The sequence below is a fragment of the Phacochoerus africanus genome, chromosome 13 (genome assembly GCF_016906955.1).
Source record: "Phacochoerus africanus isolate WHEZ1 chromosome 13, ROS_Pafr_v1, whole genome shotgun sequence".
NCBI lineage: Eukaryota > Metazoa > Chordata > Mammalia > Artiodactyla > Suidae > Phacochoerus > Phacochoerus africanus.
The window spans coordinates 443,254-457,296 of NC_062556.1; the positions used below are offsets into that span (position 1 = coordinate 443,254).

The 14,043-nt window shown below is 48.0% G+C and overlaps 2 protein-coding genes across 4 annotated transcripts in view; both read left to right on the forward strand.

Annotated features, from left to right (window-relative positions):
- PARP4 (poly(ADP-ribose) polymerase family member 4) overlaps positions 1 to 9,378 on the forward strand; it is an 85,150-nt gene extending 75,772 nt beyond the window's left edge. The window contains exons 33-34 of one of the 2 annotated variants that reach the window (XM_047756457.1): positions 2,142 to 2,274; positions 8,920 to 9,378. In XM_047756457.1, coding sequence (XP_047612413.1) covers positions 2,142 to 2,274; positions 8,920 to 8,926 — 140 coding nt within the window. In that variant the 3' untranslated portion in view covers positions 8,927 to 9,378. Of the gene's footprint in view, positions 1 to 2,141; positions 2,275 to 6,124; positions 7,864 to 8,919 lie in introns of those variants that run through there. The other variant, XM_047756456.1, reaches the window with a different exon arrangement.
- Positions 9,379 to 10,869: 1,491 nt separating this feature from the next.
- MPHOSPH8 (M-phase phosphoprotein 8) overlaps positions 10,870 to 14,043 on the forward strand; it is a 32,625-nt gene continuing 29,451 nt past the window's right edge. For both annotated transcript variants that reach the window (XM_047756402.1, XM_047756401.1), the window contains exon 1: positions 10,870 to 11,227. In XM_047756402.1, coding sequence (XP_047612358.1) covers positions 11,009 to 11,227 — 219 coding nt within the window. In that variant the 5' untranslated portion in view covers positions 10,870 to 11,008. The remainder of the gene's footprint in view (positions 11,228 to 14,043) is intronic.

Below are 14,043 nucleotides of genomic sequence, written 5' to 3' on the forward strand. Positions count from 1 at the left end.
TAAAAAAAGAAAAAGACAAAAGACTAAGTAAATAAATAAATAAAAGCGTTAGTATAAATATAGTGAAGGATTTACCAGAAAAGAAGAACAAAATGGGTGAACAAATATGAGAATCTCAGCAAAGAGATGGAAACTGCAGGAACCAAAGGGAGATTCTAGACCTGGAAACACAGTATCTTTAGTCGAAGGGCCACTGACTGGGCTTGACAGAATGGACAAAACATGAGGGAAAAAAGGATCATTTAGGAGTTCGTGGTACCGTGGTTAACGAATCCGACTGGGAACCATGAGGTGGCGGGTTCGATCCCTGGCCTCGCTCAGTGGGTGAAGGATCCAGGGTTGCCATGAGCTGTGGTGTAGGTTGCAGACTCAGCTTGGATCCCGTGTTCCTGTGGCTGTGGCGTAGGCCAACAGGTGTAGCTCTGATTCCACCCCTAGCCTGGGAACCTCCACATGCCTCGGGTGGGACCCTAAAAAGCAAATAAAATAAAACAAAAAAATTTGTTAATTTCTGGGTTCAGTAGATGTAAACATTCATTTTCAATTTTGGCATTTCATAATAGAGTAAAATATCTTGATTTTGATAAATAACCCTGGCGGGTTTGATCCCTGGCTTCACTCACTGGGTCAAGGATCTGGCATTCCCCTGAGCGGTGGTGTAGGTCGCAGATGCAGCTGTGATTTGACCCCTAGCCTCCTGTGGCCATAAAAGCAAAAAATAATAATAATCAATGAGATCTAAATTTAGTTGATCCCAGAATTTTTTATTTCACACTCTTTTTACTTTACAAACTTTTTTACTTTTCCAGGCGAGGGGTCAAATCCGAGCTACAACTACCAGCCTACACCACAGCCACGGCAGCTGGGGATCCTTAACCCACTGAGCGAGGCCAGGAATCAAACCCATGTCTTGATGGATTCTGGTCGGGTTTGTTACCACTGAGCCACCATAGGAACTCCTATTTCTCATTTCTTGAAGCAGGCGTTTCCATTCGGGAGCCCAGAGAACGCTGAGGCGGGGGACGGGGCCACGCGCTTTTACCGAAGGGCACACATGCAGGAAGCGGGGCAATTGCTGTTTTGCTGCTAGTGCTGCCCACCTGACCTTCCTAGAGAGACCGAGGACGAGGGAAGTTCGTGTGTGCGAGGCCCTGAGCTCCCTTGGTGTTTGCGGAAAGGGGAACCCTGTGTTTCTGCTCAGACAGTTTGGGTTTTTTGCTGTTTTTTTTTTGTCTTTTGTCCTTTTAGGGCCACACCCGCAGCATATGGAGGTTCCCAGGCTAAGGGTCGAATTGGAGCTGTAGCTGCCGGCCACAGCTACAGCCACAGCAACGCCAGAACCGAGCTGTGTCTGCAACCTACACCACCGCTCATGGCAACGCCAGATCCTTAACCCACTGAGCGAGGCCAGGGATCGAACCTGCAACCTCATGGTTCCTAGTTGGATTCGTTTCCACTGTGCCACGACGGGAACTCCTCATACAGGTTTTATAGGGACACGAAAGTCACCTAAAGTTTGTTTTGCTGGCAGGACACCCAGGGCAGGAGCAGTGCCATCTTGGGCTAGAAAATTTATTTCAAGGCTACTAATCACTAGGAGCAATTTGATGCAGCGGTCTGATCAGCCCTATGAGTTTCTATCCGTTGTATGTCTAGGTTTGTTCCTCTGAGCCATTTGTGGCAGGAGCCTAGAATCCAAGTTTCTTCCAGCATATTTCATGCCTCTTTGGTCATCAAAGGTCACAGGGGCGGCAGGGACTCTGCGTATAACTCGGTTTCCTAACCACTCTCAGGATCACGTGACAGGTGCTCCAGTGTCCTCCGTTTTTATTGAACAAGCAGGCCAGGCGTTCCGGCTGTGGCACAGTGGGTTAATGATCGGGCTTGTCTCCGTGGTGTTGCCCGTTTGATCCCTGGCCCTCACCGTGGGCGAAGGATCCACAGTGGTGTTGCCTGGCTGCAGGGGTGGCTGGGGAAAAAAGAAAGGCAGGCTAATTAAAGACCTTGAAAAGTTGTATAGCAATGCCTGATCTGCTCGTGCGTTGCGGTTTAGCAGTCTGATTCTTCCATAGAGCTTGTATAAATCAGCACAGTTGGGGTTGTAGCGTTCCTAACAGACATAGGAAATCTTTCCCTTGTAGGCGTAAGAGGGAGAGAGTGCCTTCTGGACCTGCTGGCCACGTTCCTGGTGCTGCAGCTCCTCCGCGCCCAGATGGAGCAGGACGGAATCGTCTTCAAGTCACTGATGAGACTGGATGATGCTTCCGTTTCCAGGTGACTTTAACTCACGTTTTCAATCATTTCTTTCCTTTCTGTCCTTTCTCCCCCCCACCCCCCAGCCTGTTCGTTTCAATCATGAGCCAAAGAAGCTGTAGCAGAGTTCCCATCATGGCTCAGCGATTAACATATCTGGCTAGCATCCATGAGGATGCAGGTTCGATCCCTGGCCTCACTTAGTGGGTTAAGGATCCGGCGTTGCCATGAACTGTGGTGTAGGTCGCAGATGCGGCTTGGATCCTGCGTTGCTGTGGCTGTGGTGTTAGGCTGGCAGCTATAGCTCCGATTCGACCCCTAGCCTGGAAACTTCCATATGCCATGGGTATGGCCCTAAAAAAACAAAAAAAAAAAGAAAGAAAGAAAAGAAGCCATAGCAAGTATGTGTCAGCAAGGTTTTTATTGTATTGTTTGTGGATCTAGTATAATGACAAGGAAGAGTAATTTCTAAATTAACAATTATTTCCCTCCTTCCCACAAAATTAGCTTAAGCTGAAAAGAAATTGCCTAGGCTACAGGCAAGTACATCTCTGTTAGATGCCCCAGTCAGCAGCCAAACTCAGTGGAAATCTTGTCATAATGAGCAAGACACGGGGGCAGAGAGAGAGGCAGAAAACTACTTCCGGTACCCTGAAATAGCACCCTGGGAGTTCCCTGGTGGCCCAGCAATTAAGAATCCAGTGTTGTCGCTGCTGTGGCCCAGACCACTGCCGTGGTGTGGGTTCCATCCTGGCCTGAGAACTTCTGCAGGCTGCAAGCACAGCCAAGAAAAAAAAATAGCGCCCTAGGTTTTAAAGCATTCTGCATAAGGCTAAAGGAAAATATTAATGGAGTAAATAGGGAATCATTTTTCATTTTGTAAGTTTTTATGTATAATAAACATTTTGAAATTATGTAATGTTTATCCTTAAAAATTTAGCAATTTTTTTTTTTTTTTTTTTGCTTTTTAGGGCTGCACCCGTGGCATATGCTGCAGGGTGACTAAAAAAGGAAAAAAGCTTTTTAAGGCTATGATTGACATTGGATGTGCATATGGAGGGTGGGGGTGTGGCGGGACACTTAAAGGTTGAGCCTTCTGGCCGGGCTTGTCTGTGGAGGCTCCGGGAAGCCTTGTCTGCAGAGGCTGGGGGGGGGGGGGGGGAAGGGGGGGGGAACGGGGTGGGGACGGGGGACGGGGACTCGCCAGCAGGGGGCGCGGCCCCAGCTCAGGAGAAGACAGTGCAGGCAAAGCGAGAAGACTGAGTCTGATGATGACCTGGGCTTGGTCTTTCGACTCAACTTCTATGTAATAGGTTCAATAGTAAAAAGCTGAGCTCTCAAGTTACAAATCCAACGAGCAGTGTTGAATAAGATACGTCAAAATCGTTCATACATATCGGACAAATACAGCTTTATAAACCGCCTGGAAAACTGGGTTCACATTGAGAATTCTGGGGCCTCGAGGTTTTAGGCTAAACCGTGGCAGTGCGGAAAGAGCCCGCTCGGGGAGCCTGGCCCCGAGCCCATGGCTGACCCCTGGCGCCTCAAGAATCCCCTCCTCACCCGCCAAAACCCCTCCCACGCCCCACGCAGGTGGCCGCCTTTGCGTGTACACATGCACGTGCATGCATGCATGCGTGTGAATTCGATTCTGTTTTTTGAAAAGACAAGATAAGGAGAAAACGAATAAAACTACTAAAATATTATTATGTATGGGGGAGGGAGGAGGCGAGGATGGAAGTTTGGCTTCTCCTAACGCATCTTGCTTTATGGTTTTGCCTTTCGAAACTACGTAAATATTTTACATATTAAGGATCGGCAATGAGAATAGAAATTGAATTTGTTCAGTTACACCACTGAGGAGTCCCTGTAACCAAACCAGCTACTATCCATGAGGTTGTGGGTTCGATCCCTGGCCTCACTCAATGGGTTAAGGGTCTGGCGTTGCCATGAGCTGTGGTGTAGGTCGCAGACAAAGCTCGGATCCTGACTTGCTGTGGCTGTGGTGTAGACAGCCCGAAAAAAAGCAGAAAAAAAAGCAATAAATGAATAAGTAAGTTATACCATAGGAATGTAGTTAGCAATGTCTGGAATATGAGGAAATAAACGGCAAGAGAAAAACGAGGGGAAAAGCAGAACCTGTGAATTACAGGACATTTGGACCAAGGCAACGTGTAGACCTCGTTTGGATCCTGATTTGAACAAAACCCATGGCATTAAAAAAATGTAGTTAGGGGAATTTAAACACTACCTGATTATTTTGCATTATTAAACAATTATTCATAACTATTCTTAAATTTTGTGTTTAGGAAAACGTTCTTTTCCCCTGGAGATGACATATTTCCAGGTGAAATTAAGTCCGTGGATCTGTTAGTGCCTCTCACAAAACTGACTCAGTTCTCTACTCCCAACAGCGTCGAGCACAAAATACGTACTCAGAAAATACTTAACTGAGCATTTTACTATGTGCAGTATATACGTTCACTTTTTTTTTTTTTTTTGTCTTTTTAGGGTGGCACCCACGGCACATGGAGGTCCCCAGGCTAGGGGTTGAATCGGAGCTACAGCTGCTGGCCTACACCACAGCCACAGCAACCAATCAGCATCTGCGACCTACTCCACAGCTCACAGCAACACTGGATCCTTAACCCACTGAGCGAGGCCAGGGATCGAACCCACAACCTCATGGTTCCTGGTCGGATTTGTTTCCGCTGCGCCCCAACGGGAACTCCGTGAAGCTACTTTGGAATTGTAATAGCGCAAACTGTTAAATCAAGATTTTCAAAAGGAATGAAGTATATTCCATCCCATTGCTCTTACTGTGTTACTGTTTTTGTGAGAGCAAAATGGTTTTGCTATGGATCAGAGTTCTTGGCCTCCGTGATCAACAGAAATTGGTAAGAGGCCAGACAAGAAAATCTAGGCAAGGCTTTCCCGGGGCTCCTGCTCCAGCAGCGGGCATCGAAAAACAGGCAACAGTTCTTCTTGCTCGGCCTGGGTTGGAGGCCGAGCCAGCTCCTTACATGGAACAGGGGTAGGGGTGGCTCTGGGGTCGGGCTGAGGCGTGGCCTCGGCAGGCTGCCCACCCCCTTGGTGGGGTGACCTGGCATGTATTTAATTTTGGCACACAAACTAGGCAAAACGTGCTAGTACGTGTGGGTAACATAAAACGTCAAGTTTGCGTGTGTAAAATGATGTCAAATATTCGAATCCATTGGAGACTCAGAAGAATTCTGAGATTTTTTCAGTGATGTTCGTTAGCCAGTCCCTCATTTGCTTTATCTGCTAGAGCGTATTAGCAAACAAGTGGTAACCTGGACTAAGGAACACAGGGTGGGGACTGAGCGTTTGGAAAATTCTCTCTTCCTTTTCATTTTCTCTGTGCGCCGCAGAAGCGCCATCAGAGTAGAGGAAGTTAAGACCGGGCACGTGGTGCAGTCGCGCAAGGATCCGGTGTTGCTGCGTCTGCGGCGTAGGTTGCAGCTCAGGCTCGCATTCAGTCCCTGGCCTGGGAGTCTCCATGCGCCTCGTGGGTGACTCTCAGGTGCTTTACAAGTAACTCCTCCAGGACCGGAAAGGTGACAACAGCAAGCACACACAGGGCGGAAGAAGCTTGCGTTGTCCTAGGGGCGCAGTGGGAGCTGGGCTGGGAGGGGTCCCTGTACTCAAAACGCATTGAATCCATTAAAAGCACCGTGTCAAGCCAGTGAAAGAACTTTCATAAAAGGTCAGAGAGGAAAACTCAGAGAGAACGGCTTTTATGAACGATCTTCATTTTTGACAGATTTTGTCTGATACGGTGCTGGATTTGGTACCACATTTCAGATGTAATCATATTCTGAAATTGATGGGAAAAATGTTTTTAATCTAGGCGTATTCCCTGGGATTTTGAGAAAATAAAGAAAGCAAGTGAATGGCTAAGAAGAACTGAAGGACAGTACCCGTCAATCTGCCAGCGGCTGGAGCTGGGCAAAGACTGGGACACGGCCACCAAACAGCTGCTGGGCATCCAGCCCTTACACACCACCTCCCCACTTTACAGGCTTCTTCAGTATAGTCAAGGCTGAATCACATCAAGTATTTTAAACTTTTTTCATGCTTCTATGTATCCAGTACGCAGATAGTAACAGATATCTATAATGAAATCTAATTATGATTTTATTCAGTATAGCAATCCCTTTAAAATGAATGGGAGCAGTCTGTTGTTTTAATGTACAAACAAGCAATTATCAAATAAAAATTCCAATACTACAGGCTCTTTTTTTTTTTTTTTTTAACTGCACCTGCAACATCCAGAAGTTCCTAGACCAGGGATCAAAACCGTGCCACAGCAGTGACAATGCCAGGCCACCAAGGAACTCCCATTACAGACGTTTTTGGGTTTGAATGTTTTAAGGTGATGAGAGAGACGTGTTGGCATGGTCTTGAAAGCTTATTTCCTTCTCCCCTCTCAGGGGTCTGGTAGGGTGCTGGCCCAGCCAGACTGACCAAGCTGCGAGGAGTTAAGGACTTTGTCCATGGCCACGTTTCTGGCTTCAAGCCTGTTTCGGGGCTCCAGGTGTCCAGCCTTGGCCCTGGCTGAGCACACATCCTTCTGTGGACCCTTGTCTGCAGATCCCTGGACACCTCTCATTGCTTAGAGCAACTAGGTGCCCCAAGCAATTCTTCCATGGCTCTTGCTTTTGGTCTTGAATCTAAAAATCTCATCACCAGGGAGCTCACGTTACGGCTCAGCAGTTACGAATCCATGAGGACTCAGGTTCGATCCCTGGCCTTACTCAGTGGGTTAAAGGATCTGGTGTTGCTGTGAGCTGCTGTGTAGGTTGCAGATTTGCAGATGTGGCTTGGATCTGTCGTTGCTGTGGCTGTAGCATAGGCCAGCGGTTACAGCTCTGATTTGATCTCTAGCCTGGGAACTTCCATATGCCGCAGATGCGACCCTCAAAAAAATAAAATAAGTAAACAAGTAAATACATAAATCTAAAACAGGCTTGTTACATCTTTACTGGCCAAATTGTTACCAACCAGGGTTCTTAGCCTTCCTTAATCAATAGAAATTGAGAAGAAGCCAGACAAGAAATGGCTTTACCAGGGCTCTGGATGCAGCAGGGGGAGAGAAATCAGTACCCGTTTCCTCGCTAGCTGAGAGCGTGCAGCTGGATCCTTCTATGAGGAGAGGGTCAGGCGGGTCCGGGGCTCTGGTCAGGGGGTCGCTTAGGGGGTCTGCCCACCCCTTTGGTGGCAGTGTGTGCAGGGGGCTTGCATTGTGCACTGCTTTTGCTCCTGGCTCTTCAGGATTGGCAGTTAGTCTTTTTGTACTTTCCATACTTTGCATACTTTCCATACTTTGCCTTAACTGCGCATGTACACAGTTATTTTTCGTCGCTCACGGCTTCTTTGTATTTTGTTGCTGGAGAAAACGTTTGTCAAGGTGCAAGCACTGCCCTCAAGGGTCCAGGTCCCAGGTCCCAGCCTGTCTCAAAATCAGTCTGCTCTTGGCCTTGGCTGCTTGTTTGCTTGACATAATTACAGAAGGCAAATGAGATACTTCCGGACCTTGTTACTCAAAATGTATACCAATAAAACCAAGTTTTGCAATATTTATCAAAATTGAAATCACTACATGGTATTTATTTCATAATGTACCAAATATTTAGTTACTACGTTGTGTACCAGGAATTAATATAGCTGTTGTAGGCCAATTATATTTCAAGAGCAAACTCCTGGAATAAGAGATTATATTTGTGGTTCCGGGGCGGGGGGGAGGGGCGGAGATTGGATGAATATGGTCAAAAGGTACAAAGTTCCAGTTATAAGATAAATAAGTACCAGGCATGTAATGACAATATGATGAATATATTTCACACTGATGTATGTTACATATGAAAGTTCAGAGAGGATATCCAAAGGGTTCTCATCACGAGATGTTTTGCTTTTTTTTTTGCTTTTTAGGGCTGCACCCGTGGCATATGGAGGTTCCCAGGCTAGAGGTTGAATCGGATCTATAGCTGCCAGCCTACACCACAGCCACAGCAACTGGGGATCCAAGCTGCGTCTGCGACCTACACCACAGCTCGCGGCAACACTGGATCCTTAGCCCACTGAGCGAGGCCAGCGATCGAACCCACATCCTCATGGATCCTAGTCGGGTTTGTTAATGGCTGAGCCATGAAGGGAACTCCCCACAGATATTTTTCTTGTATTTTGTGTCTATATGAGATGATGGATGTTCACTAAAACTGACTGTGATAATCATTTCATGACATATGTAAGTCACACCATTCTCTTGTAACCTTGAACTTGATAGCTTTCTTCCCTCTTCTTTGGCTGGCGAAGAAGCTGGCCAGTTGTCCTCAGAAAGTCCCATATTCTGGATATGTCCGATTGCTCCCATTTCTCTTTCCCCACATTTCCTGTAAGGTGGACATTCGATCTAAAGTCTTAAATAGGTTAAGGATCAACATTTTTGTCAACATGAGCTCTCAAATCTGGTTGTTCTACCCTTTTTTTTTGTGTGGCTGCGCCCAAGGCATGTGGAAGTTCCCTGAGCCCGAGGTGGAACCCGTGCCACCAGATCCTTAACTGGCTGTGCTATGAGAGAACTCTCTGAAAAAACTTACTTTAAAATATATCTAATTATTAGAATTGCTGTGTTTCTCCCTTTAGAGGCTGAGAGTCCCTGGAGGGCGGACCACGATGGGTTCATCTGTGTGTTCCCAGTACTTACCATAGGATGGTGCACAGGAGACACGTAGCAAGCAAGCACATCATTGAGCCAACTCAACGATCTGGTAGGAGTGCCCCAGTGGCCTACCGGTTAAAGGATCCGATGTTGTCACTGCTATGGCTCAGGTCACTGCTGTAGTGAAGGGGTGATCTCTGACCCCAGCACTTCCGCGTGTTGTGGGCGTGGCCAAAAGAAAAAAAAAACGATCTGGCGATCTTCTCCAAAGTGATCTGCTGGTTCATAGATTAGTCTTAGATTAACCTCAGAGAGTTAAATGGAGTTAATTTTGTAAATTAAGTTGCGAACTAAAAATGTCACTCGCCATCTGGTTCTATTAGAATTATGTCACTAGTGGCTCAGTGGAAACAAATCTGACTAGCATCCATGAGAATGCAGGTTCGATCCCTGACCTTGCTCAGTGGGTTAAGGATCCAGTGATGCCATGAGCTGTGATGTAGGGCGCAGATGCAGCTAGGATCCTGTGTTGCTGTGGCACAGTCCGGCAGCTGTACCACCAATTCGACCCCCTAGCCTGGAACCTCCATATGCCAAGGGTGAGGCCCTAAAAAAAGACAAAAAAAAAAGGAATTATGTCACTAGCCGTCACAGTCCCTGACCTTCAGCACACCCAGAAGGGGGATCAGAAATGGGGTGTTCTGTGCTCTGGGAAAAACTGAAACAGGACTTCAGATGGGTATTTTCAGGCAAAAATTTTATAAGCCCAACTTCTTGCATCTTACATCTAGAAAAGCACTGAAATCATCACTAGGGACATTTGCCCTCTGATGAGCAGCAACCTTCTGCAAAATTGTGTACCTGAACCCTATGTACCCTCCACCAAAATCACGTGGACCAACCTCCTCCCCGTCTTTGGAGCCGAGAAGCCTTTTCTTCCTATAGTCCTCACTTTGTCCCAAATAAACTTGACTCTCACATTGTGCATTCATTTTCTGTGGACAGATTAAATAAAAAGCTTGCTGCTATAAAGACTTTATTTGTTTATCTGTAATTAAAAGGGAGAAAAATGGGAGTTCCCGTTGTGGTGGAGCAGAAACGAATCCAACTAGGAACCATGAGGTTGCAGGTTGAATCCCTGGCCTCGCTCAGTGGGTTAGGGATCCTGCGTTGCCATGAGCTGTGGTGTAGGTTGGATCCTGTGTTGCTGTGGCTCTGGCGTCCGCCAGCAGCTGTAGCTCCAATTGGACCCCTCACCTGGGAACCTCCATAGGCCGCAGGTGCAGCCATAAAAAGTAAAAAAGAAAAATATTTGACCTAGCAACTTTGGGTGACGATTCTTTTTGAGGGATGACTATTTTTGTCAGTCATTCCTAACCTGGACAAATTTCTTTCATCATATCCTCTTATTTTTTTCCCGTGGATAAAAGAAAACCCAACTAAAAGTTGGAAAATAAATATTTTTAATGTGATAATAAAAACAAAGTTTTTCTTATCTTTAAACAGTACTCCCTAAACTGTAACGGCACTAGGAGCTGTGTTTGCATCATTCACTCGCTAATCTATTTGCACAGAAAACGATCCAGATAGGAGCCTAGCGTTCTCTGCCGCAGGCGGCGCTCGCCCTGCAAAGCCTGGCTGTGGGGCGCGCCCGCCGGGAACCCGCCCCCAGGAGGCCTCCCTGCGCTGTGCCGCCCCCGCCCCCGCCCCCAAGGGCCCTGTAAGCCCCGCCCCCGCCCCCGCCCCCCAGCGCCGCTCCGCAGCCTCCCCTCCGGGAGCGGCTTCCTACTGCGCACGCCCTCCACTGTCCCAGCCCACTCTCCTGACAAGCCCCGCCCCCACACCCGGCCCTTCCTTCCGTCCGGCGGCCCCTTGGCCCGCCCACCCGCTTCCTGTGGGCCGCGCGGGGCGCCGGCGCGCCCGTCCTGACGTGATTGGTGTGCGCGCGCGTCGTTCCGGGGCCAGGAACCCGCCATTGGCGCGGTCGGGTCCCTCGCGTCCGCCTGGCAGAGGGACTGACTGCGGGCGGGCGCGTGTCACAGCCCCTCTCCCCACCGCTAGCAGAGCTCCGTTATGGCGGAGGCGGACGCGGACGGGGCGAGCGCGGCTGCGGTTGCCGGTTCGGGAGCCGACGGCAGTGGAGAGTCGCCTGCAGTCGAAGGAGGGGGAGCCGGAGCGTTGAGCGAAGAAAAGGAAGCGGCCGCGAAAGGAGCGGAGGCCGCGGGGGACAGTGAGGAGGACGGCGAGGATGTGTTCGAGGTGGAGAAGATCCTGGACATGAAGACGGAGGGGGTACGTGCGGGGCGGCCCACGCGCGGCGGAGGCGCTGGAGGCGGTGCGGGGGCGTTTCTCGCTGCAGGGGACGTGGGGACTGTGCTCCGCTTTTGGGCCTTCGTCCTCGCCTTCTCCCCAGAGGGCACATCTCAGGTCCAGAGGCCCTGAGCATCCTCGTTCCTCTCCCGGGGAACTCCTGTTCTCTTCCCCCGTGAAAGCCTCGTTTGACCCTGATCCCAACAGAGTGAGGTGCCCCACTGTGCCCTCATGACGCTGGGTGTAGACTTTTGTTTTAGGATTTATTTATCGTTCTTATATGTTTGTCTTGTAGATTGTAGGCCTCTTTTAGTACATGAATGTGCGTTTTATTAAGTTTTGTTATTGAAGTGATAACAAAATGATATTTTTTCACTTTAATGCTTAGCCTGCAGTAGTTGCTTAGTGTACATCAGATTGTTAAGTGGGCGAATGAATTGTGGGCTGGAGGCTGGGGGAAAGTAAGAGGGTGCAAGGACGGACAATAATAAGGATGGCAAATAATCTCTTTTAGTAAATAGGAGTAAGATAACCAAAGGCCCTATACAGTGGTCGTTATAGATGTTGTGTTCTTTTTATTGTCTTTTATTTCCCATTTGCGTACACTACCTTGTGTGGTTTTTTTTTTTTTTTTTTTGTCCATTCACGGACTTTTTTTGTCTCAGCTACTGCATGCTAGGTGCTGTGTTAGGTCCTGAGGATACAGAGATTAGTTGTATCATACGCAGTTGCTGACGTTAAAAATTCCCCTGTCCATGCTGTAAAATTAGGTTGTGGTGATTATTGTACACCTATAAGTGTAATGAAATTCATTAAGTATTAAAAAAAAAAGCTATCTTGTCCAGTGGGGGATAAATAATTGAAATGCAGTGTCATCAATATTATTGTTAGTTACAAACAGTAAAAAGTGGGACGTCTTGAAGTATAATTTTCCCATATACTTTGTAAGCATCTGTGGTGTTGCCACAGGCTGCGGCGTTGGTTGCAGATGTGGCTTGGATCTGGCATTGCTATGGCTCTAAGATAGGCAGGCAGCTGCAGCTTCACTTCAACCCATAGCCTGGGCACTTCCATGTGCCAAAGGTGTGGCCCTAAAAGGGGGAAAAACACTGCTCTTTTTGAAGGCAGCACTGTTGCCTGAGATTTCCTTTCTTCTGCCTCTCTTCCTGCAGGCTGATTAAGCAGCCATGCTGTCTCAACCTGGTTCATCCTCAGTTTTAACTACACCTTCATAGAAGCTCTTACAATGTCATATATTAGCAGTTTTCTTTTTGCAGACTATTTTACTAAAAAGAATGTACATGCATTTTCAGTTGATACAGTAACTGTCTCCCCACCCAGTTATATAGCTGAACCATTAAACTGACACTCATAATTATTGTTTTTAAATTATGAAGATTTCCGGGATTATCTTTGGAAGTCATGAGACCAAGATTGTTCTCTTTGCATTATTTCTTAGCTTCTGCTCCTGTTGGGTGCTGATGCTTGATCCCTCCGCAAAGGGCAGGATGACTGGAAGGCAGTGTGGGGATCACTGAAGGGTAAAATGGGAGGGAGCAGTGGTTGGCACTCAGTTTGGAATGTTTATCACCTTGTGGTTGTATGATTAAAATCGGCAGGTGTTAAGTGTATAGCTAGAATTGTGCCCTGCGGTTCCCACATGGAAACGATCGCAAGAGTTGTTCTTGAGAGTTCCTGTCGTGGCTCAGAAGTTAACAGATCTGACTACAATCCATGAAGATGCAGGTTCGATCCCTGGCCTCACTCCGTGGGTTAAGGGTCTGGCGTTTCCATGAGCTGTGGTGCAAGTCACAGACATGGCTCAGTTCTGGCATTGCTGTGGCTGTAGTGTAGGCCGGCAGCTGCAGCTCCAATTCGACCCCTGCCTGGCCTGGAAACTGCCATATGCTGCAGGTATGACCCTAAAAAGACCAAAAAAAAAAAGTTTGTTCTTGCTTCTCAGTGAGACTGGGTATTGAACAGTGCGGCTTTTTACGGCCACACCCGTGGCATATGGAGGTTCCTAGGCTAGGGGTCAAATCAGAGCTATAGCTGCTGGCCTTTACCACAGCCACGGCAACACAGGATCGGAGCCACATCTATGGCCTACACCACAGATCACGGCAACGCTAGATTCTTAACCAACACATTGAGCGAGGCCAGGGATCGAACCCACAATCTCGTGGTTCCTAGTCAGATTCCTTTCCCATGTGCCATGATGGGAACTCCTGTGATGAGAACTTTTAAGGTTATGCCCACAGCATGCAAAAGTTTGTGGGCCAGGGATGGAACCCAAGCCGTAGCAGTGACAGTGCCAGATCCTTAACCTGCTGAGCCACCTGGGAACTGCAAGATCTGCATTCCTGGCAACTTTCGGATACGCAGTCCACGCAGTACAGGGTTAGTCACGCTGGTCCCCGTGCTCCGCGTTGATGACGTCCCGTCACCCAGCAATTTTGTACCTGGATGTTTGTACCTTTCGACCCTCCTCCCGTTTGTTTCCATCCCCCACCCCTTCCTCAGGCACCACCAGTCTGTTCTCTGGTGAGCTTCAGGGGTTTTGTTTCTTTTTTGTCTTTTTTTTTTTTTTTTTTTTTTTAATTTTTAGGGCCCTACCCATGGTTTATGAAGTTCCCGGGCTAGGGGTCGAATCTGGACCGTAGCCACTGGCGTACGCCACAGCCACAGCAACACCAGATCCTTAACCCACTGTGCGAGGCCAGGGCTTGAACCTGTGTCTTCATGGTTACTAGTCAGATTCGTTTCTGCTGAGCCACAATGGGAGCTCCTTGGGGTGT